The sequence below is a fragment of the Mytilus trossulus genome, chromosome 14 (genome assembly GCF_036588685.1).
Source record: "Mytilus trossulus isolate FHL-02 chromosome 14, PNRI_Mtr1.1.1.hap1, whole genome shotgun sequence".
NCBI classification, from domain to species: Eukaryota; Metazoa; Mollusca; class Bivalvia; order Mytilida; family Mytilidae; genus Mytilus; species Mytilus trossulus.
The window spans coordinates 77,967,934-77,993,742 of record NC_086386.1 but is presented as its reverse complement, the minus strand read 5'-3'; the positions used below and the strand labels follow the sequence as shown (position 1 = coordinate 77,993,742).

The 25,809-nt window shown below is 31.0% G+C and overlaps 2 protein-coding genes across 4 annotated transcripts in view; one reads left to right on the top strand and one right to left on the bottom strand.

Annotated features, from left to right (window-relative positions):
- Positions 1-10,018, bottom strand: part of LOC134697294 (pre-mRNA cleavage complex 2 protein Pcf11-like) — a 36,745-nt gene extending 26,727 nt beyond the window's left edge. For all 3 annotated transcript variants that reach the window (XM_063559470.1, XM_063559471.1, XM_063559472.1), the window contains exons 1-2: positions 9,726-10,018; positions 885-1,013 (exon numbers count right to left, since the gene is read on the bottom strand). In XM_063559470.1, the coding sequence (XP_063415540.1) occupies positions 885-1,013; positions 9,726-9,875 (279 nt within the window). In that variant the 5' untranslated portion in view covers positions 9,876-10,018. The remainder of the gene's footprint in view (positions 1-884; positions 1,014-9,725) is intronic.
- A 6,255-nt stretch (positions 10,019-16,273) lies between these two features.
- Positions 16,274-24,488, top strand: LOC134697416 (ras-related protein Rab-30-like). The gene is made up of 5 exons (XM_063559679.1): positions 16,274-16,446; positions 17,710-17,797; positions 18,405-18,488; positions 19,458-19,641; positions 20,186-24,488. Exons 2-5 carry the CDS (start codon positions 17,711-17,713, stop codon positions 20,437-20,439), a joined length of 609 nt encoding a protein of 202 aa, XP_063415749.1. The 5' UTR covers positions 16,274-16,446; position 17,710; the 3' UTR covers positions 20,440-24,488.
- The last annotated feature ends 1,321 nt before the right edge of the window (positions 24,489-25,809 follow it).

Sequence of the window (25,809 nt, the reverse complement as noted above, 5' to 3'; positions counted from 1 at the left end):
CCATTTATGAAGACGAAATATGCAAAATGGTGTTCAATATTCTTATTGCATCCTTGAATATTTCACAGATGAAAACAACTTTTTATTTCACATATCTTTTCATTTAAATGAAACCATTTCATTATAACTTCTAGAAATATTCAGAAATTTTCCATGTACACAATATTCCGTTTGAATTCTAGTGACACACATATAGGCTTGTAACAATAGTGAAATAAAGTTAACAGGTAAATAATATATCTAACAATGCCGACAATGAATGCCAAGTGAAGTCATTCACATGCCCAAATTATGTTTGTTATTCAAACTGTTAACACTTTGTACATCTGTTGTTTGTTTGTTTCCTTTGCTTGACAGAAAATCAGAATTTTAAGTATGAATATTTATGAGATGTGAACTACTACAGTAAAAAAAAATCTAAATTGAAAACTTATGAAAAGGATAAGACAATAGTATTAGCAATTGATCAATTCTCTGGTATCTTTAAGAGGATCATTTATATGAACTAGACTTTTCTTTTTATATATTTCATGGAATAGTCAAATATTTTTCAAAGAATTAAATGTCAAATTTTACAATGCAATTCTTTAAAAAAAATAATGAAAAAAATCAAGCTAAACTAGCAATTCATATCTCAAATACATGCAAACTTAAAACTCCACTTTAAAATATCAGACATATAAAACATGACCATCACCAGTACATAATAATTTTCAAATACACACTCTTTCATAAAAAATTAACAAATCGTCACAATAAAGTATAAATTTAAATAATAAGTAATCCTGCTTGAAACTTTATTGGTTATCAAACGGATTGTTTTTCCAAAAATATTTTTTTACTCTTCACCATAAAATTTTTATCGATTAAAACCTGATGCTAACCTGTTCAAACATATTACAAAATATGTTGACTATATTGTGCGAGAAGAAACTGGGATAAGTAGATTTTGGGAGGTTCTTTATAATGGAGTCGATCAAGTATAATGTTGGCAACTTCTTGGTCGCGTCAACCTGTAGCGAGAAAATGAAATATGATTCTCTGTCAAAAGTTGTAAGTGATCTGAAAATAGAAAGCAGAAGAGCAGGCTGTTCCAAGTAAAATGTGCTAAATAAGTTTTAATGCAACCTTGAATGAGTATAAGTTACAGTACATTTCATAGTGCTTAATTTTCAGTTTTTAATTTCATTGAGCACAAATTTTGAAAACTAAATAATCTTGCATTTATTTTATTTTAGAGTCCCTTAAGCTTCTGTTGCATTAAAACATATAGATGCAAAGTAATTGTTCATTTGCTAGTGTCAATGGCACTTGAAGTACACAAAAAATATTTCAATATAATTTGTAAACATCAAATCATAGATTGACACAGCAAATATTTAATTACATTGCTACACTTCTCAAATTGAAATCTTACAGCACATTTTATGGATCAGCCCATATTGAGTTTCATGTCTTAATAAAAACATTGTACATACATGACATATATTATTAAAATAATATCAAATGCACAAATCAATAAATGAGTGAATAAAAAGTTAAGTGCAAAACACATCCTGAAATTAAAATGTAAATTTAAAGCAAATCAAATCAAATCAAATTCACTTTTGTTAGATACATGTAATAAAGTGTATTAGGTGTGTTTTTCATACATACACGTGTAAATAAGTTGTTGATTTTATGAATTGAAATTTTCTTGAGAATTGAATGCATAGATGTTTCAGGTTGACGTACTGTCATACTCTTTTGCAAACATATCATTGGCTACACGTCCAGTTACCAAGTGTATAAATTATTTTGCTGCTCTGTAAAATTCTAATTCATTCATTTTTTTCCTTGTGTACATATAATCATGTCAGACGGTTAGAAAGCTCAACATTTGTTCTTATAAAAATTGTGACTTGGATCGATGGAGAGTTGTCTCATTGGCACTCATACCTTATCTTCTTTTATCTATATGATGATATTATCGCACGAGATGACTATCATGTCAAGAACTATATGTGTAAATTTTATCTAATGTACAAATGGCACTGAGTTTTCAAAAAGATATCGTTAACATTCAATATAATATATAACTATTATTTTTGAACATTATATGAATATATAAATTTTCTTTAGCATAATCCAGTTTAATTAAGTGGTGAAGTCTTCTACACAAACACTTGTTGATAACAGATCAAAACCCACTGACCATTGAATATATATGAGATCAATTCATTATGACTTAAGACCCAAATGAGCTTCAATTAAATGAAACAAACTCTCATTCTGGGTCAAAAGTATGCCAAATAATGCCTGAAGGATGCCTACGGGTACCTCACTACATTGAAGACCCATTGGTGGCCTTCATCTGTTGTCTGCTGTAAAGTCGGGTTGTTGTTGCTTTGACACATTCCCTATTTCCTTTCTCAATTTAACTTGTTCCAAATTAGGAACTGGAAATGTACAGAACTAATCCACTAAAATATGAAACACATCAACATGTGCCAGTGTGGGAGACATAACAACCATTCTTTACTAACAACAATCAACAACACAAACGGCCAAATGCGATCTCCATTATCTGCAGGCTTAAAGTCAATTTTGATACTACGGATATTAAAATAATCATATCTACGATGTATATACTATTGTGAATTATATATAATTATGTGCTTGGCAATGAGCTACAGCAAACAAAACGGATATGCATATGTACGAACAACATACATTCAAATTTGACAGTAAGGCCATGACTTCTTTTAATTTTAAATCTTGTTGAAAAATTTCATGACCATTGCATATTACTGTAATCAAAGAAAGTTCCTGGACAAAGCTGAAATCTGAAGGAAGACATGATGACCTAACTTGACATATTATTCATCCACTCTTAAATGCAGAGTTATTGGCAGACAAGAAAACATTTCCATCTTAGGTTTGACCAAAATTGGCCATTGAAACGAACTGTCCAATAGTTAAGACCAGGAAAAATCACATAATTTTCTCATTGATTCAACAGCAAATTTGTGACACAAGATTGATATCATAACTTGTAGGTGTTTTTTTAAAACAATTTAATCAATCTGCCTAATTTCAAGGCTACTATATATACATGTATAGTATATTATTTGTCATGTTTGTGGAGAGAGATTGAGCGATTGTAAAAAAACATTTATGTCTGTGTGTGAAAAGCAGTTGAAGATAAATATTGTCCGAAACTTTTGATATTCATGAATGAAAAATATCAAAAACAACATCTCTTTTGAGCAAGAGTCTGCATCCAAAGGTCAAATGAAGGTTATCTTTTTTCTTGGTCCTTTCATCTCTTTCAAAATTTGATCCTCGATGAATTATTCTTATCCTTTAATGTGTCTGTTCAAAGCCAGAACAAGCTCAGGAGTCTTCTATCTATTGTTTTCCCCAATTGGTAACCCTTCATTGCTGTTATAGTATTTTTTAAAGTTGGTTTTTGGTGGTGTAGCGCCCTACCATGTTTTCTTGAAACCCCTTCCCATTTTTGTAAAAAAAAATTGGCAGTGTCCTTTTTCCATTGTATTATTTGACATGCTGCAGTCCAGTACTAGTCTATCCTTTTGCACTGAAGAGATCAGAAGTCTTGAAACCAGTCTAAATCATCCAAGTACAAAGCAGCTAGCTTTTAAACAAATATCAGTATCCAAAGCAATGGTTTCTTGATGTCTTTCCAAATGTAAAGGCATTTAGAAGTATTGTTGAACAGAAAAAATTAGAACAGTGTCGTTTTTATTGTTTATGCATATCCCAATGGCGCATGCAGTTTACATGGTTTCGTGCATAATGACAGCATTTATAGATACTTTAATCTTAATATTTTTTTGTTTTTGATCTTGTTTATGTGTTGCTAGACATATCCATTTTCATGGGGCGTTGTCTCCATGATAGTGATCAAACAAATTGTAATCTTCTGACACACATTTCACCATATAAGGTCACAAATTTACACATGAATGTGTTATTGTCTATGATAATAAATAATAATTGCTTTGTTGTTTACTTTGTTATCCGCTGGTATCTAGTGCCACTGTAGATAGATGTCTCATTGGCAATCATACTATATATTATGAAAATTTGTTTTAGTGTGTATTCATATGTTAATATTTTCACGTAAATTAGTATTATAAACAAATAAGTTTAAGTGTTAAGCAGCAGTTTCACAGAATGCATCCAATAACAAAACCTGCAGATCGAATGTAAAGTTATCAAATCCTATTTTGAAGAGTTCAAAGCATTTTGGAACTTCAAAGAAATGTCTTGCGAATCATGGGCCATGGCTACTAAAACGGTCATATATTCTGCCAGACAGTTTAAAATTTATTACGAATGTTTGTGCATGTAAATTCTTCAGAATGAGATGAATTAACACTTGCGTTAAATTTTGGTTTAATGCCATGTTAAAGCTGACGATAGCGGTTATAATAAATTTCGGAATCCAAGTCATCCCAAATCTATTATGGTCCTTTCTTTATTCATTGCTTCAACGTACAGTTACACATTGAGAAATGCTATAGAATTAACCACATATATTTAACATTCACGAGTATATCTAATATACAGTTGGCCAATTGCTAAGCCTAATGGTATCGAAACTTAACCAATGAACTATGATTTAAGGACAAGGTCTGAAGAATTTTGCCAGACAGACATTGCACCTTACAATCATTTCATGCACCAAATACAGCTAACCTTTAAATAATACTATATAGTACAGATAAAAATACAAATGTACAAATATATCTTCCAAAAGAACCAAACTTAAGAAACAAAAAAAAGTACACTAAACAATTATTCTGTACACCAAATATAGTTTATCTGTGTTTTGTCGAGGCTGGAATTCAGTGCTTTCATATTTCAGCACTGAGCTATCGAGCAGACAGCAGGGCTATTGTAAACTCCACCAATTGCTTATTGTATTTGAAAAACAGATTCAAAAGTTCCCTTTCAATTCAAGCCAATTGGAGTACCCCAAATGTATATGGGACCATTCACAAGAGTGTCTGACACTGGGCAAAGGTCAGTATAAATGTCCTGCTAGTTGGAGTCTGGTCCAGTAAACATGTTAAGAGCGGTTAATTAACTGTACCAAACGTCCAGTTGAATTTTCAAAGCCTTTGGAACTAGTACTGCGAGACTTTTACTAACATTGAACCCATAAACAGTATAACAACTCAATAACAGGAGGTACAGTCAAGACAGTTTAATACACAAACAAACATTTATGGAAACAAAAACAATATGACACATGTGCAAATTGCAATGAGAAATTCAAAGTGCTTTATACCAGGACTTGTCAAAAGAATTTTTGAACCTAAGCAATGTTTTTTCTATCATTTTCTACCGCTACATGTAGTTATCAACTTCTCATTTCATATTTTAAATTTAAATATGACTAAATAAGAGTGGTATGGTTACCAATGTGAATGTGACAACTCTCTACCAGAGACTAAAGGATGAGGACATTAACAACCATATGGGTATGCTCATTGTTGAAGGTCAATAAGACCTCCAGACGAAGTTGGTTACATTCACATCATTTGGACTCTGGTTAGTAGTTGTCTCACTGGCAATCATACATGACCATATATGAAATATTTGGTCATGTGACAATCGTTAAGTATGCCAGGGAAACTTGGTTTGCGGAGTGTAAATGTAGCAAGTCCTTACACGAAAGATGGTGAACTATGCCAGAGAAGGACAATGTCTGACAGAGGAAATCTCTTGGAGGTACGTAGCGATTCCGACGTGCAAATCTTTCGGTGTTGTCACGGTCACTGTTTTCAGTTGATATATATCACGTCTTATTTGAAACAAACACAACCACAATTACTACGTAAATGATGTGTATAATCTTTATCTTCAAAAAAGGTAATCTGTGAGAACCAAAGTAAAAAAAAGACTGTATCAGGATTTTCATCTTGATCGATTGATTGCATCATGAAGTATTTTGAACTGTGCTTTTGTATAATATTAGGTTCATGGTTGCATTTCATCAACAAAATAAAAGGTTGATCACAATGTAACAGTAAGTCCATCGCTATTTGTTTATCATCACATAGGTTTTTCCAGATAATACTATGTATAGCACTTCAAAAACTTGCTCCAAAAAGGCATACATGTAGTACCAAATATTTCTATTTTATTTTTGTGAGAAAGTAAGGAACTGTTGGGTAACTGGAAATATACATATTTTTTTAGGTCAAACAATAGACCTAATTTTTTTATCAGTATTTGACTCAAAAGCATATAAATCTTAACAATACATGTCCATGATATATAAATATATACATGTACATGTATGTTCCCAGATGAAAATGTTTTTTTTTTTAATTTTCAAATGAATTGATTGCCCAATCGATGTTAAACCTCCCACATTCCAAAAGTACATGTTTAATGCTTTTAAAAGAAAACAGTTTTATAACATAACAACATGTTTTATTGACACTGATAGGGTTGCAGTATACATATATATATGTAATAATTTATATTGCTGCAATGAGCAGAATTTGACATGATATTATGAATATTCATGAAACATTTGTAGCCTGTTTTGTACTATTTTTGGGGCCCTGAATAGCTTGCTTAAGTGTTTAATTGTTAAAGACTGTTCTTACATTGTAGATCTATAATGATTAGACTTTAATCAATTATGACTTGGATGGAATGTTTCATTAGCACTCATACCACATCTTCTAACACCATACTATATGTTAAGTATGGTTTTAATGTGATTGTTTCCATGGTGTTTTAATCTCATTTCAAGCCAACTACATGTAGACTTTGCTTTGACTCATTAATCCTTGAAATTGTTTTAGTTCATACTATAAAATAGCATTTTTAATAACTCAAAATAAACAGCTGCCCCATGAACACATAATACGCCCATCATGATGATCCCGTTTTAAAAGAAAAACATTCAATAACTTCTCAATGTCATAACAGAAAATTTAGGGGAAAAAAGGTATACCATTACCAACACCCAGTAAACTGAAACTTATTGTTAGCTTCCTGACGCTTGAATCCTGGTAAAAAGGGATTTGTTGTGAAAGGGTTTAAGCATCATTACCCTAACCCTGGTTTTCATCATCAATGACCTCAAGCAGTAATTAAAGGCGAACTGTCTATCGACATTAGGCCAAATGAAGATATATGTCATAATGTGTGGTTCCAGTTACATCCTTTTTAAAAATAGGATTGGAAGCTACATGTAGGTCTGCAATTTTGTTTTTTCAAAAGATAGTCAAAATCCAGAAAAAATCTGTGTGTTTACTGAAATTGATTCCGGTATTATACACTCCCATTCTGGAAGTTCACCATTTTACAGAAGTCAGGATGTAAAAAAGTCAGTTAATTTTGATGCAATCTGTTATGAATTGTCGCCTTTTAGTCATAACAGATACTCCTGATGGAAATTCAGATGACAGAAATCTATGAATTTAATTTATTGAAATCGAAAGTACAATCCTCAAAATTTGATTGTTTGAAAGTTATTTCTTCAGAAATGACAACAAATGGTTCTAGTTAAGTCTGTGCCAAAAACTTTTTCAACTTCTAGTCCAGACACTAATCATGCTAATCATCAAAATTGTCTCTATATGCAGTCTTCAAAATGAACTGGTAAATCTACAGGCCCAGAGCTCAATTTTTATTTTTTTTTAGTTAAGATTCTGTTAGCCTGTAGAGTGTAGATATTATTTTACAGGCCCAAGAGCAATTTTACAAGCCAGTGCTGCCACTCAGCCTGAAATGACTATATAAAATTTTGAAAATTTACATGTGACGTCCCAATCAATATTTACTAGTCTGGGGCATCGGACTAGTGGCTAAAGGTGCAGACTGCTAGTAGGGTCAGTCGGGTAACTGGAACCACACATATATATTAAATTTTCTTTTGCCTTATTTAAGGTATAAATATTCTTTAAAACAAAATGGCTTAAAAATATGTTCGACAGACTTTTTTCCTCAGAATCTATGTTGCAGAAAGTATTGAACCATACAAAACTTTTCATATGGATTTCAATTATCTGCATAGATCATTAAGGTTGTTCAGAATTTAAAAGGTATATATTTGTGTGAGGGCACTAATAAAAAAAACAAAAATTAAAGTCAACAAAACATTTAATGTACACATATGCTATATATAAGTATCTTTCAATCCTGAAACACAAATTTCAATTTTAAATTTTATTACATTTCAATGGCTATGAAGAACTGAATCCACTTAAAGACCTCGGTATGAAGAAACCTTTGGCCAAGAAAAACAGTATGTGTGTTTACTGTACCCCTACCTACCCTAATTTTTATCCCATACCTTAATTTTTTTTGCCATTTTTTATTAACTACTGTTTAAGTCATAATGTTGCTCCAAGGACCAACAGACCCAATGTAAAAAAAAATCCTTCTGTATCCTTTTTTTTCTGCATGTGACAGTAAACACACATAATACTTTTTTGTTTGGGCCGATGGTTGTATGTTAAGCTTCAAAATGAACTAAAATGGGGTAAAGATGAATCTTTTTTTTTTTTATTTAAATAATATTTCTTTGAAGCAATAAAATTTGCTTTAGGCATGGCAAAATTTTAAAATCAATTTATTAGTACTTTTGATGAAAAGGAGCATGTAATATGACCTACATGTACATTGAAACTTACAAAATGATCAGATCATATCAAAATTAGCTCAGGCAATAGCTACATGGCACTGTAGACAACATAACCTCACTTACAACGACATGGGATTTTGGGTACATCACTTTTGTGTTAAAATAAATATGTTTTTCTTTTGTAATGATGTCAGTGTTGTGCATATATGCCATAGTTAAATAATTTTCAGCAAGTGTAGTTTTTGTTTATATGATAAATGTACATTCTCCCAATCTGAGTATTCAATTGAGGAGTAGATTGATGTTATATGGATGAGTAAAAAAATGTAAAGGACATTGGATACAATGTACATCTGTTTGGGTATGTGTATAACTTTGAAACTTCATAAAGGACGAGCCATAAGGTTACAAGAGCGCAATTTAGTGTTTCCTGCAGCTTTTAAAAAAGGGAAGGGTAATTGTTAGCTCAGAGGGCACATTAAGCGCGATGGGCAAATTATTTGTTTACATTTTACCGTCTGACAAGTTTTTTACCCCAAGATTGAACTTAAAAAAGAATCCTGTACGGCTTCTGATTGGTTAATACAGGAATTGATTGGAATTACATATAATTAAAAGCTTATCCAATTAGGTTTGAATAAAACTGCCGAAAATCATATTCACATTTTACAAAGTATAGAAAATATCTTCAATTTCTGCACGTCGGAGCATTAAAAATGTGCCTATATCATTAAGCGAAAAAGTAGATTTTTTTCAACTGCATTTTAAGTCAATTTGAGCTGCATGACCCTATATATTTTTTGGGATGTAATGCTACAGTACACTGGCATTTCTTGTAACAGGAACTGCTACCCGTTTTTTCCCTAGTTTGTGTAGTCATCGAGAGAAAAAATACGGAAAACTAGTGGTACCCTTTGGAAAATGCATTACGAATAAATGCGCTCTTGAAACCATAAAGCCAATATCCTGAAACTTGTTCTGGACAGGTCAAGGTCATAGAGACCATATGGGCAATGATCTCATTTCACATATAACAATGCAGTTACTTTGTTATAATTTATGATAAAATGAATTGTAAACAAAAATAATGAAATGTAAAGACTTAAACCTCTTGTAAATGAGTCTCTATAACTTGAACTATCTTGGCAGCGTGTATTTCGTTGTCTTCCGCCAACATGGTCAACATATTTATCAACGGTTTACTATTTTGCGTGAGATCCGCAAGGGAATTTCTGTATTCTTCGGTAACGTCCTCCATCGTATTCTCTGGAAATGTTTATATAAATGTCTGTCACAATAAATGTTCTAACATATTCTTCATTTTAACTTCTTCATGTTCGTGTATGTGTCTGTTTTACAAATGGCGATGGTCAGGTGACTACAACGTAATCGATTTGTTAAAGAAATTTTCATTGGATAAAAGGAGGAAGTTCTGAAAGCTAATTGAGTCACGTGTTACATTTATTTACGCTACACTTTTTCAATTAATATTTTTTTAGGAAAAAGGAAATTTATACGGAAATTTCCAATAATAAGTTATTTTGTAATTTGATTTTCAAGTAATTGAGTTTGTTTATGTCCCTATAATATTAAATGACCAAATACCACAAAAACATTATCAAATTATTGAACTACAACGGCTGATTATAACACTTTTTTTTTGTCAAACAATTATAAGATAACAATTAAATTCATTATTGTCACTTCAAAGATCTTCGCCACAGTACTTAGTTTACCTTTCCTCATTTGTTCTAACGGGCTTTGTTATTTCTGTTTCTCTTTTTTTTTTTTTTTTTATCTCACCTGTAAAAAATTGCCGCATTATATTAAAGATTTACCAGTCTAACAAATATTTAAAAAAAAAGAAGACAATAGTCACCATGGTCAACTTTTGAACTAAACTTAAAGTCATAAGAAACCTCAAATCCAAAAAAAAATAATACATATGTTTTTTTATAACTCAATGGATAGTTTCATTATAAAACTTATGTACATATACTTTTTTCTGAAGAAAATTCTTTAATTTATTCATATTTAGAAGAAGTTTACTTATTTGAATTGCTTCCTTCCAGCAAGCAATTCTCCCGACATATTTTCCGTATGCAAGGTGACCTCAGTGTGACCCATCTCGTAAAAATCCGGTGACCACAATACGCATGGATGTCCTTAAACTATTATCTGAATATACATGTTAAACACGTGCTCAATTACCATGCTTTTTGGTTTATTTTTCGTCAATTGTTGACAAACAGGTGACAATTGTTAAACTTCGGCTTCAAAACACGAACTTTAATTACCTGCCATATTTTCACAACAACACTGACCGGTTGAAAAAAAAATTGACGGCGATTATACGAAATTTACACGAAAAAAATGATAAATTCGAGCACATAAGACTAAGTTTATGATGTTTGTATGCATTGGTTCAAGATTTGGAAGAACATTATTTTTCATCGGTCACTCGTTTCTTATTACTTTAAAAGGGGGAGGGGTATTGCTTATCATTTATCTCTTTTAGTAAGTCCATTCCTGTTTTTTTTATGTTAAAATATACTGTTTGGTTAGCAATAACATTCGTTCCATCAATGAACATTGATGAATGTAATCTAAAGACTGAAGTTTGTTCTTGGTCAGTATTATTTTTGCAATAAGACTGAGTGGCCGTGGTCGAAACCAACCGTTGAAGTTTCTCTTAGCGCAGTGAAGTGTCTTTACGGATGGACAGTCGACACTATCAGTAAGCAAATGCTGTCCCTGTCAGAAAGATGTGAAAAGTAATTATATTATAACTTGATCTTTCAGTAGATTGTTAAAAACTGAATTCTACAGTATACCTAATTTAAATGAAGAATAAGATCAGTATAGGCGATTAGTTTATGGAAGTATTTATTAAAAGCCTTGTGGTAATACTAAATTACAGTAACTTCAAGCACCTGAGGTCACCCCTAGCTTTTGGTGGGGTTCGTGTTGTTTATTCTTTAGTTTTCTATGTTGTGTCATGTGTACTATGATCTACTATTGTTTGTCTGTTTTCCTTTTTCATATTTAGTCATGGCGTTGGCAGTTTATATATTTTCGATTTATGAGTTTGACTGTCCCTCTGGTATCTTTCGTCCCTCTTTTTCAACTGAAGTCTGACTGAAAATTAAGCAGGTTTATGTCGAACTATATTTTTTTTAAAGGAAAAATTATAGATACAATGCCAATGGAACAAATATCAGCATGTAACACCAAATAAATACACCAAGGAGGCTGCCCACGCATATTTTTACAAAAATCAAGACACATATCTTAAAACTTTAAAATAGAACTAGATAAAAACAGTTATAAGTCTTTAAAACTGAAACTTTTTTTGTAATATGATTTTATTTATATATACATGTGTTTTTTTTTAACCTGACAGATCAATGATCATACACAGACATGACATTTTGTGAATAATAACAACAAATGGAAGTTTTTAACGACCTTGACTGGCTATACAGCCCTTGCACGGTCGGTGTGAATAATAAACTATGTCATTATGATATATATATGTTCCAGACCATATGAGTATTTGGACCGTACGCGTACGGTCCGGACCGTATACGTATACTCAAAATATGACTATGATAAACCTTCCGATATATAATTATCTATTACTCTTTGTTTAAATTCACTCAAAAAATTATTCACTGTTTCTGATCGTTTCTAACTCTCTGTGTAAACCAAACATCACTGAAACCATATTTACATAATATATCTCGTATTTTACAATGTACAAATCTCTTGATGTGTAATAAAACAAGAAAATGTGCATTTACATGCGAATTTGATAATTAATTTCCAGTTATTAAAATTAAAATTATGTCACCCGATCGACAATGTCGGGTGACATATTGCTATTCCTCTGTTTCTTTTTCCCTATTATTATTTTTCATCCACCTAATTTTGTCCGCCCGCTTTCTGGGAATCAAAGGAACCAATCTAAATGATAGTTCACTATAACAAGGAACCCTGACTCTCGAGTTGCAGTGCAACTTTGAAACTAAAAAATGGCTGCCGTTACCATGGAAACAGAACAAATGTGAAAAAATCCAGTTTTTGGTTTAAATGAATTATTTGGATTATCTTAAACTCAGAATTATATTTTGATAAAATGCAGGTGCCCAATATATATACTGATTTTGGAGGATTTTGGCAATCATTGGAACTACTATGTTGCCATGGAAACTACACCAAAAGTTTAAAAAATATGGAAATGGTCCAATTTTTTTGAAACTTTACAGTAATGATGAGCAACATTAGTAGATGTGGAATTTGACGTTAGAATTTCAAAAATGTCTGCTGTTACCATGGAAACAATGCAAAACAGGTCAAAATAGTTTAAAAACCTTAAAGTGCCATTTACTTTCTTAAAATGGTAGGTCAAATTGATCGAAACTTTAATGGTATGGTCCCTCCCATGTACTAATGTGGTATATGCCATTAAGTATTAGGAAGGGTCTCTGTTGCCATAGGAACCAATCAAAATGTCAAAAATTTCAAAAATTTCAAAATGCTCCAAAATTGTTGAACCTAATAGGATTGTTGACTGTCAGGTCTGCATGAGACTTTTGAAGTTGGATTTTCCAAAATGGCCACCGTTGCCATGGAAACTGAAAAATGTCAAATGTTTTCAAATGCCCCAAACTTAATTTTCAAATGCCCCAAACTTAATGAAACTGAACATTATTGTAAACTGGCATGTATAGAAAAGACTTTCGAATTTGAAACAATCAAAATAGCTGCCGTTACCATGGAAACAGCAAAAATATCATGTTTTTAAAATGATCTAAATGTACTGAAAATTAATAGAAAAATGTATAGCCATGCAAATATGTGCATTCACTGTTAAAAGTTTTTGAAATGGCTGCCGTTTAGTGGCAATGGGGGAAGGGTGACATCCGCTATTGCTTGCAAAAGCAATTCTAGTTAATATTGTGTTTTCGAAATATTATATGCTAAGGGTTAATTCTCTACAGACGTTTCGGACACAATACCAAATCCAGTGTAGGACAGTCGGGCCAGCCGAAGGCTGGCCCGAAAAATTTTTTTTGGGCCAGTAGAAAAATTGCTTCACAGGCCCAAAATGCCAATTGGTAGCCCAATTATTTTACTCAATTTTTTTCCCGTGTTGAGCCATAAAAAATGGAAAAAACCCATTATAAATTGATGTTCTTAACTTTTCAATCAAACCTTGCCGACACATAACCCTAAAAAACACATTCACAGTCTTCATTGTCACTGAATTAATGAAACCTCACTGTCCAGTGCCTAATATAGATCAATATAGGGTTTTGAAGAGGAAAAAGTGACTACTCATTCCATGAGAGTAGCAAGAAGAGAAGTTCCATTACCGTTTCGATTGCATAGTGATGTCGTGCCCATCGATGAAGATTTTGTTGTTGCGTTTAAAATTAAACAGTTTTCTGCGAATTGATCTATTGAAATTAGTACTGGGAATTTCCGCGATATTCTGTCCGGTCAGTCATTTCAAAAGTTTGTATTTCAGTACAAAATGTCAGTGAAAAACAAAATCAAAACATTTTATAAACGTAATATTTTCTTATATCACAGTCACTTGTTTCTGTACTTGGGGGTTCGTATGAAAAAAAATATTTTGACAGCTTCTCAGTTGTATCCGTGTTTGGAGTTTTTTTTCCATAACTCCCGTGTCCTTGTTTGGTTTAGTGCGTCAGACGAGATTTTACTGTCAATGACTGTCGTTATCTTTTATTAAACACATTTTGTTTAGCGACCACCATTGCCAGTAAAGCCTTATTTGACCCACTAAACATGCAATCGAGCATGCAATATCACGCACGACGTGTTTGTCATTCCCAATGTTAGAATTCTACTGCACTTCTTCTTCTTCTATATGTATATCCTTCCAATTATGGAACACCTCCTCAACTTGTACGTTTTAAAGATTTGATCAGAGGATTTCCGAAAATGATTTTTCCGAAGTTGGGGTGTGTTATTTAAGGAGTAATTACGATTTTGAGAATAATAATGCACTCGCCCAATGATTTATTTTTGGGTCAGTAACTATCTATCTTTTACAGTTTCTAATCGCCCAATCAAGGTTCTGGTCGCATTTGGCGACCAGGCGACCGGCTGTGTCCTACACTGGAATCTGCAAAAGCCGTTTCGAACACAATACAGTACTGAATCTGCTAAAGCCGTTTCGGACACACGACAGAATTTGCCACAGTCGTTTCGACCACACTGTCGAATCGGTTAATGCCGTTTCGGCCACAGGCGTTCCGGTCATGCTGCCTGTATGGCCATACTTTATCTGTAAAGTCGTTTCGGTCATGTGTTTTTTTTCTTGATATAAAGGGACGAAAATATAGATCTAGTTGTTTTAAGAGAAGAAATAATACAAAAATAAATTTTAATAATTGATCTATATCAAGTCATATGTAATTGCATTGATAAAAATAAAAATCTGTTTTATATTTACAGCAGATTCCAACGAGTATGAAGCAGTAGGTAGATTCTTTGCTTAGCTTCCTTGTTAGCTCAACCATGAAGTGATTTTTATCTTAAATTTGAGAGGAGCATAGTACCAATTCATCATCCAATGAAAACACTCATATAAATGGCCCGTTTATAATATGTATGTTTCATACAAACAGGTTAACCTAAACATATTTGCAAATTAAATTTCATTTCTTATAGTTTTTGATTGAATAAAAAAATTCTTTGTATTACAATAAAGTGAAAAGCGGAGTTACAGTTTATGTTTTGTTCAAGAGGGTTTTGATGACGTCGCATGATGACTTTTTCGTACATTTTGCTTTTTCAGTAAACAGTCCATCTGTTGATAAATACTGTGAACGTTTTGTGTATATCTAAATATGTTTACCTATGTTGAAAGACGTGCATAGTATCAAATCATAAACATACAAATTGTTTAGTCTCTATGAAATCTTGTAAGATTTCCGTTGCTATTTTTTTCTAAATAGGTGCAATGTGGGTACTCGGTGCAATTTGGGTACCCTTACGTTATACTAGGATACTGCGGTTTCAAGTCAATAAAATAATATTTTTGTAACAAGATACGATTCAGTGTTAATGAAAAGCGCAGTGGGATTATTATACTAATTATATATATATATATCATATATATTATTTCAAAGATGAGAAGTGATATATGATCATATTTTAAAAATATTCTAGTACCATGAGTACTATAAACGGCAAGATATGATAATCCAACAAAATCATTTTCCGCATTGTCGCAAACCACCCAAGCATACTAGGATCAATTTGAAAGAGTATGACCGAATCGACTGTGGTCGAAAAGTCTGTGGTCGAATTGTTAGCGTGGCCGAAAAGTCTCGATTTTTTGTATAATTAATACAAAAACAATATTTCCATATTGATCACATCTTTGATAATTAAAACAAACTACTTTTTGGACATATTGTCTAGATCTTTGCGACATTAACACTTGTAACTTTGGTTTTATGTAGAGTTTTGTAGACTTTTATTTTGTTTATTTTGACATTGGTTTTGACTTAAACTTTTGACTCGTGGTTGTCCTTTTGGGGGTAATTGTTGCATCTCACTTTCTTAAATTAAAATTAGGTTATTGGGTAAATCATTGTTATTGGTGAAGAGTTATGTCCCCTTGATGATTAAAAACCAACATAATGACGGGGAAGATATACAATCAAAACTTTTAATGAGTCATTTCTAAATTAATATAGGATGAGCCCATAAATAGACCATTTAAAACCCAACACTTTAGTTCTACAATATATGGTTCGATCAATATAATCTATACAAAACGTTATAAGGTGAGCATAAATTATTTCCCGTCTGACACTTGAAAAATGTGAAATAACATTGTTTTTCTTATAGAATAATCATTTATTATTTATTTAAAATGTATTACATTTGACCAACTGTGTTATGTGACTTCATGTACACGGCACAGAACTTTAGAATCTTGATTAGTCGTGGACCGAAGAGCCAGCAACTTCCTCAAGACATGCAAGAGTCTTGTTTAGTCTGTCAGATAGGGTTTTATTGTAGTTGCTATTTTATATAGGATAGTGAGCACCAATGACAGTTAAATCTAGCCCTTTTATGTCTGAATCGACTATCTGGGCCCTCTCAATATTCATTCTTCAATTATTGAAATATAAAGAAATATTAATCCTGTAAATTAAGAAACCACAATGTACAAATGTAAAGTACACCATTGTTTTTTTTCTCATTCCATGTGGACTAATTTTATCAAAACAAAATGTTGGTTTTATTATTAATCCATCAAAGACCATTTTTTCAAAGAACATGTCACTATGATTAATAATAAATATTTCCATGAATTTCAAGATTTTATATACCATGTATACATTTACCATATAGATATCTGATAAGGCTGATTATACTTTAATACCATAATACAAAAATTTTTGAATAAAAGTGGGGAGAAGTAAACCTGGGCAAACAGACTCTATGGGTGAACGGACTGAGTGAGAATGGACCCAGGGCGAACAGAACCGGTGCAAGACCCCTCTATAGTAGAGCTCTGGGGAACTGTAGCTCAAAGTTCCTTGATGTTATTTTTTACTATTTGCAGACAATCTATGGTCCGCCAATAGTAAAAAATAACATAAGGACCTATAGCTACGGTTCCGCAGCTACGTGTACTTCTATCTATAGCACATTAATATATTTGGTGCAAATTTTTATACATACATTTACAAATTTGTTCAGAAATTTACTATTGACCATATTCATAATATTAATTGTTGTTCATAAAGGTCGATAATTAAAATTATAAATGAAATTCAGAATAATAAAACTGGTTATAATAAGTTGATGGTTAGTTGTAATAAATCTGTGATGATGCTCACATCTCTCTTGCAGATGTTCTTGTACCCCCAGGGTGACATGTGCACAGTATTTTGTTTTGTGTCAAAATGTATTATTATTTTTATAATGGGTATTTTAATTTAGAAAGCAGCTTTCCTGGTATGGAACTTGCACCAATGTTTTTTTGTATGATACAAATTTGATTTTTATCTACACGATCTATGTTATATCTATTTTAGCATGGAAGATTACAAGTATTTGTTTAAAGTGGTATTGATTGGTGAAGCAGGTGTCGGGAAGACTTGTCTTGTTAGAAGATTTACACAGGTATATTTACATAAAAATATTGTGTGAGACTCTATTTACCTTGGTCATTATTCATTAGATAGTTAGCCTTTGTGTAAACATGATACATGTAAATAGATGAAATATTAAACAAAGTGGAGAATGGAAATGGGGAATGCATGAATTATGTCAAAGAGACAACAACAATCATGACAATGACTAAGTTTTATGAGGTGATAAAAAATCATTTGTTTTGTCATTAATAGATTACCTTACCCATGTTTAAAACTGTTGAATATACATAAATAATTGCTGATGTCAAAAGTATTTTGCTTAACAACAAATTTATGGTATCGAAAGGTTTGAAAAATTAAAAGGTTGCTCACATGACGCACAGGTAAATTTTCTCTTATTCTTCTAGCTCTCCATTGTAGATAAGAATTGATGTTCATCATAAGGGAGACAACTAAAAAAGAGATCTCTAATTACAAGTTCAATTATGGGAATTGACAAAAAGACTAATGTCATAGGCATATATATGCCTAGTGAATTTCTGGTCTCCTTTATACATGTATCCCTATCCATGAAATGATCTTTAATAGATACTTTATTATAAATGACTGATTTCATGATTATTTGTTTATTTCAGGGACTATTCCCCCCAGGACAAGGGGCTACAATTGGAGTAGATTTCATGATAAAAACTGTTGAAATAGATGGAGAGAAAGTAAAAGTAAGTATTGATTATACCCCTTGGTTTTTGTGCTAAATTATAGGTCATGGGAAAGGGTTGGAGCATTGGTTATGCTGAAACTAACATGGATGCTTGAATAACAATGAATAATCACAATCTAATTAAAATTAAATCTCTCACTTGTGCAGCGACCAAGCATTAAAAAATGAGCGAGTGAGAGATTTAATTTTATTTAGATTGAAATAATCAAATGTTGGTATGAATTATAGTAATTGGACTTAGCTATAGATATGTTAGAGAAAGCATGTAATTTTCCATGCTATTTTGATGCTAAAAACAATATCTCCCCACCCTTAAAAAAATCATAAAAAATTGAATTGACCAATTTATTTTACTAGTGGCAGGAAACAATATATATACTTTTTTTGCCTAAAGCAAAGTTATGAAGTATTAGATATACACAATGTATTACAAATAGGAGGTAACAAAGAAATAGGTCATATAGTTGTTCTGCAAAGTAGTCAAGTGAAGGTTGGAGGCAATAGTAAAAATAAAGTTATTGATGTCAACATAAATATTTTTGAATACACGTTAAAAAAAAAAAGACACGAAATATGTTAGTGAAACAAAAATTTCAAATCTAAATGAAATTTAAAGTGCCCATGAACTCACTGATCATGCACAAGTTAATCTTATCATAAAAAGTGTCAATCATCTAAAAAGTGTCTGTAACACATGTTAAAAAATGAACTGTTCATACCAGTAGCCAGGGGGGTTTGGAAACTTGAAAACAAATAATCATAAATGACTGTTAAAGTCAACGTTCTGTTCGAATTGTGACTGTTAAAGTCGAGTTTTTCAGGCCAAATAACCAAACTTTGGAAATTCCTGGCTACGGGCCTACTGTTTTTCTACAGCTCTGCTAGGGGCAAAGTCATAGAAATACTGTAAAATCATTTAAAGAAAACTCTTCCTGTTTTATTGTTTACGCTTACTTTCTATTTTTAGCTACAGATTTGGGACACAGCTGGTCAAGAGAGGTTCCGCTCCATTACACAAAGTTACTATAGATCTGCCAACTCTCTTATTCTAGTTTATGACGTCTGCTGTCAAGCATCTTTTGATTCATTACCCACATGGATTCAGGAAATAGAAACTTATGCCAGTACAAAGTTTTGTGGTTACTTAGTGGGTAGGTTATAAATTACACAATGTTTAAAAATGCCATTGTTAATCAATATCTCATAAGACTAAGAGATGCACTTTATTTTTACTTTGTTTATTGTTAAAGGCAGTTTGTTGACCAATGGCTGCTGAATATCACATCATTTGGACTAGGATGAATTATTGTCTCATTTGGCATTAAAATCATACCACATCTCATATACATTATATCAATATTATGTTGAATTTGAATTGTATTACAAACTACAATAGAAAATATGTTTGTCAATATTGATTCACTTCATACAAATGTACAAAAAATAACAAGGTAACTAACAGCCTGATTAATGAACAACACAATAAACCAAAAACATATACAAATGTATGATATGCCTACTTACTTAAATTTTCTGATTTATATTGAAACCTAGCTTTTTTCAATGTTGAGGTTACTGTTATAATTACTTTTATCCTATTGAATAACTTGCTGTTAATTTTCACTCTTTTTTGTGAATCACAACCATGTATGTGTATAGCTGCAGAATGTATTATAAATGTTTATTTATTTTCAGGAAACAAAACAGATAAAATTAATGACAAAGAAATACCAACACACATCGGACAACAATTTGCCGACAGATACGAAATGGACTTCATTGAAACATCGGCAAAAGAAGCTGATAATGTTGATAAACTTTTCTATACTATCGCCAAAAAATTGTCAAAGGAAGCCAAACAAGGGGAGTTAATTTCTGATGACACTACAAAGTTCAACACCGACAATACAACCAGTATTTCAAACTGTAGTGGGTGTTTGAAATTTTAAAGTATTCCAGTGAAATTGTGGAATGGAATGATCCAGTGATGTTGTGAAATGGAATGCTCCAGTGAACTTGTGAAATCGAATGTTCCAGTTAAGATGTGAAAAGGAATGTTATACATTGTGATTGAATATGTGAAAAATGAATATTTTAGTTTGAATGATAAGAATGAGAAATTTTGTAAGGCAATTGAAATATTTTTTTTCTGGTTTTTTTTCTGGTACTGCATATAAAACAATGTAAAAGTACAGATTGATATTTTTTGCTGGTTTTAACAAAAATACACTCACACAACTCAACATGTATAAGGACACACAAAGCAGATATTTACTTGATATTGCTAGCTGCCAGTTCAAACCAATTACTTTTTTTAAAAACATTTTTTTAATATTTGTTTTTACTAATATTGATTGAATTTTTTAGTGCCCGAATTCTAATTATGTACTTTTTATATTTTTTAAAACCAGATGTAATTTTTATTAGAGAAACAGTGCATTTATTTCAACTGCCTTATTATGATTAGGTTATTAGATGAATAATAATACTGTTAATAATAGTACTTTTATCCAGAAACTTTCTTTCAAGAGCTCAGTTTCACTTTTGAAAGTATGAAATGTTTATGTAAATTGTTGGTGATTTTTAAGGCTTCAATTGAATAAAAAATATTTCAATTTATATGTGATACAATGTACATCATGCTTTGATTTTTAAACATTGAAGATATATGTGTAACTTCATTTAAATCTGGTGTTGTAAGTGACTCATGAGTAAATTTTCAATCTTTACTTGTAAAAACTGTGATAGTCAGAACGACACATGTAATTTAAAAGATTTTATGATATTTACATTGTGTGATGTATTTTGGGAATGATTAGATTGAAAACAGTTTTGATATTTTTAATATCTATTCAGCTATTTTTAAGTTACATAGTCAGTCACTTAAAGTAGAAAGACGTACATAAATGAATTTGTGTTGAATCATAATGTATACAATAGTCTGACAACTGGGTTGGAGTACTTATTTGTACTATGTGCAATTTATTACTGAATAGTATGTTAAAATATATATTTACATTGTAAATAATTACTTCATTAATGTCTTTCATTGAATTGTATGATCTGATTGGTTAATATGTTGTCATATGGTTTCATCTCTCCATCCAATGGATGTGCAAAATGTAGTACACGTTTGTCAAAAGTTTATCTTACTTTAACTGACTAGATACCAAAGGCACTTTATATTTCACTGTTTGATGCATTTAAATTTTAACTTATAATTATATTTTCTACTTCTTAGATGATAACTACCCATAGAATTAAAAAAAAAAGCAAATTTAATTAATTCTATAGCAGCCCTCAAAAATCTTTAAAAATAGTTTGAATTTAAATTTGCTTTTGAATGTTAAAGTTTTCAAGTTAAAGATGAAATTTAGTGTTCATGTGTTAAATGCCTGTAAAAAAGATTTGTATTTCTATCCTTTTTAATTTATTAATTTATGTCTACTATAGATATAAATTAAAACTTGGGTTGAATGTAGTGTATATAGGCAGGTACTTTTAATGAGAATTAAAATGATTTTTGCTGGTGTGTATCAGCTGTTATGTTTTCAAGCAACATTTAATAGTGAACACTTTTATTCTTTGGACAAAGTTTATACAAGGCCACAAACGCTGTCAAAGCATACTTCCAAACACAAAGAAATATATATGTGCAATATTCATTGAGTTCATAAATTACATCTGTATATTGATATTGAATATTCACCATTGTTTACTAATAAATTGGGTATTTATTGTGCCAAGTAGTTTTATTCATTTCATTGTAATAAGCTTTAAACATACTTCATTTGTTGTACACATTTTCTTGCTTATCTTAGAATAAGTATATACCTATATGTATGGTAAAATCACAAAAAACATGTGTGTTTGCTGTTGAAAAACTTTACCTAAAATTTAAAGTTGTACTTGTAAACTATTGACATTCATAATAGTGTTATAATATTATCTTGCACCATGCATGAAAGATCAATTTGAAAAAAAATTCTAGAGTTTTTTTAAAACTTGTTAGGTAATGAAGAACCATATAGCTGAAGCAATATATGTTTATATAAAAGATTAATATATTTTGTAGACTTACCAACTTATTGCTGTTCAGTTTCCTCAACAGAAAACACACAAGAATAATAGTTCCTAATAAAATATTATTCAAATTTTGTAAATTTGAAAATTTTATTTGTTAATATATTTTGTACCATTCAATTTATACACATAAGGTAAAAAAGTTGTATTAATTGTGCCATATTTTTTTCCTACAATGAATATAGTTACATTAATAACCACATTTTATCAAATTTTCAACCAAATATATAAATATATCTTTACAAAATGTATTATCATCAATTTTTTCAGGTTATTTTCAAGTTCTTTAAATTATTATTTTTTTATTCTCCATTTTTATAGGATGAACATGATGAATAGGGAATTGTAAGGTATTGAAATAATACTGTTATTTAAAACCTTTACATCGAACTCAAGTTTGAAATATTCTACGCTAAAATGCAGTAAACCAAGGGTATATATCAACAGTTCAGAATATAAATGGTTGTATATGTATTTTATAAAAATTATATAAACAAGTTGCAATACAAATATATCTACATCATGAATATATATATTTATGTATATTATAATAGTTATGTATATTTGAAATCTACAAATGATGATCATACAAATTGTAGCTATCACATGACAACAAAAATGCCACATAGATCCAAATCTTAACCATGAGCATGTCAAACAAATTAATATTTGACCTAGTCATCTAGCAATCAAATAGGATGATATATGTGCCAAGAAGACAACCAATAACATCAACGGTTTTTAAAAGAGCATGTTAGGATTTTTAATTTTATAGCATAATTAAATTTAACCCTATTGGACCCTCTGTTCATTATTTAATATAAATATCATTCATTTATCAATTGCTCAGTGTATAGCTAGCATCTTCATATTTCATATTTTTTGATAAATTTTATCTTCAATTTTATTTTGTATATTATGGAAAGTTCTACTGATACATTGTATATCATTTAAGTATTTTATGATAATTTCATGTTTTTTGTTGAATGTTTTTATCTTTATAGTAAATACACATCTACCATTTAATTCAGAAAGATACTAGAGAAACATAAGAAGGCCTCTGCCCAAAATGTCTTATAAATGGTTTATTTACTACAATAATGTAAAGTATGTTCCCTTTTGGAATTTCTACTCATTGAAGAATGTTTTTATTTAATTTTGTTAGTCCACCCAGAAGCTATTTTGTCCTGGTTAATGACTCTTTGTATGCCATAGTAAAAGAAACATGAAGTTTTGTTTTAACAGCATTTTTGCTAGAGATACTCCTTTAAGTAAATGTTCATGTAACATAGTAAAATTGTTTGCCAAATCCAATTGATGAACTTGAAAGTTATTGCTAACTGAAAAAGATTTAGCAGCTTAATAATGTTTGTTTAGTCAGAAAGAGGACTTATATTGGTATTTATAAGCCCAGTTTAATCATGTCAAGAAATAGTATTTGGTTTTAACATGAGTTTTATCATGAATTCAACAAAAAGTAGGACTTCATTTTCTAATTTTTAGCTTATATTTTTATGGTACCAAATACATGTTGTAATCAGTAAAGTTGGAAAGGGTATGCTAAATCACATATCCCTTCTTGAGAGGATATCACAATATCTGCATCTTAAAGAACAATTGAAATCTGTAATTTTCTTATGGTAACAAATTTACATCAAAACCTGGAAAAAGATACCCATAAAAGTTACATAAAAACCACAGAATAAAGAGTTTTCTTGTTATCAAATGGAATGAAATTAACAGCAATTGAGATAGGAAAAAGATACCCATAAAATTATATAAAACCAGTGCAAAGAGGTCATGTAAGAGTTTTTTTTTTTTTTTTTTTTAAAGTATTGACATTTACATAAATCTGTTGATCTGATATTGTTGCAATTTAATGATAGTTTTTACATTAAAAATATTCAAATATTGTGTATTTTGCATTTAGTTTCCTCCCCATTTGGTGGATAGATAGAAAGTTTTGATGAACAATGATTTTCTTGCTGTGTTGACACTTTTTTTCAGATTCATAAATAAACAATGGTGAAAAACTCTTAAAATTGGTGTAATTGGATTACAGTGCATGAAGTAATAATCAAGCAGAAGATTAGCAATAAAAGAACTGCTTCAATCATAATTTGTCTTGCCATAAGTATTTCATGAAACTGTCTTGATTGTCACCTTCTCATATCCTTTCTCTACCAATGTTGATAATCTCCACTCCCTCAAATAGGAATACAGCTCGAATTTGGCAAAAACAGTAAAACAACAAATGCAAAAATGCTGATAACAGTTAACACAGGGGGTTAAAAACAGTAAACAGATTCAATATATCTCAGATAACAGTTAACAACATCTTGAAAAAGGCCTAAACAGGTGAACATAAAAAAGTTTTGCCCCCCCCTCCCCCCTAATGTGTTAACATCCTCACAGACTATTTATATGCAACACTTTGTTACTCTACATACATACTGAGAATACACAACACATCTCATCTTTTTCATAGACTAGTCATTCACACTCAAGTCAGGATTCTACTTTGTCAAAATCATCTCCAGTTCATTTTCACAATCGTAGAAATGGAAGTCATTGTAGGGATGGCGGTCTACCAATTTTGCTCATGGAAACCGATAAATTTATCCACATTGCACCATTACGATCCTTATATGTCAGTTGAATTTTAAAAGACAAATGTATCAACTAGCTAATGAGCATCAGCTACTGATCTTGTCTCCATTAATTCAACTTAAAACTATTGTCTGATCGGTTGTCATGTGGAATTTTCAAAAATTCATAAACATTAAAAAAAAATCTAATTAGATCTTTCGTGGAAGGGCAGACTATATTTTTTTAGTGGTTGAAGACTATAAACCCTAGTTATCACACACAAAAAGTAATAATTTTTCGAAGATATTCATTTTCATCCTCCAACTTGAAAGACTGTCGTCAAATACTACTGTAAGAAAATAGCTATTGGAACACACCTACTCTGTTTTTGTGATTCTTAGATAGGTATTACACTTGACCCATATATTTCATCATTTAGTACTCTGATTTTTTTATGTTATAAAGTCAACCTGTAGCTTTGATATATAAAAAGGATAGCTGAAGCGAGACGATGTATGAAATTTTCTTGCTTGGTACGATATCAAGACAAAATATTCAACTCAAACACGTCCTAACATAAAAAGGTGCAATAAATTTTCTCTTTTCGATACAATTGTTACCCATTTTTTTTAAATCTTTTCTTGAGT

What these genes read in the sequence shown, in the direction of transcription:
- LOC134697416 (XM_063559679.1), top strand. Translation starts at nt 17,711, where the DNA reads ATGGAAGATTACAAGTATTTGTTTAAAGTGGTATTGATTGGTGAAGCA. An exon ending in TTGTTAGAAGATTTACACAG is followed by an intron (nt 17,798 to 18,404) that starts GTATATTTACAT and finishes TGTTTATTTCAG; the next exon opens with GGACTATTCCCCCCAGGACA. An exon ending in GTTTTGTGGTTACTTAGTGG is followed by an intron (nt 19,642 to 20,185) that starts GTAGGTTATAAA and finishes ATTTATTTTCAG; the next exon opens with GAAACAAAACAGATAAAATT.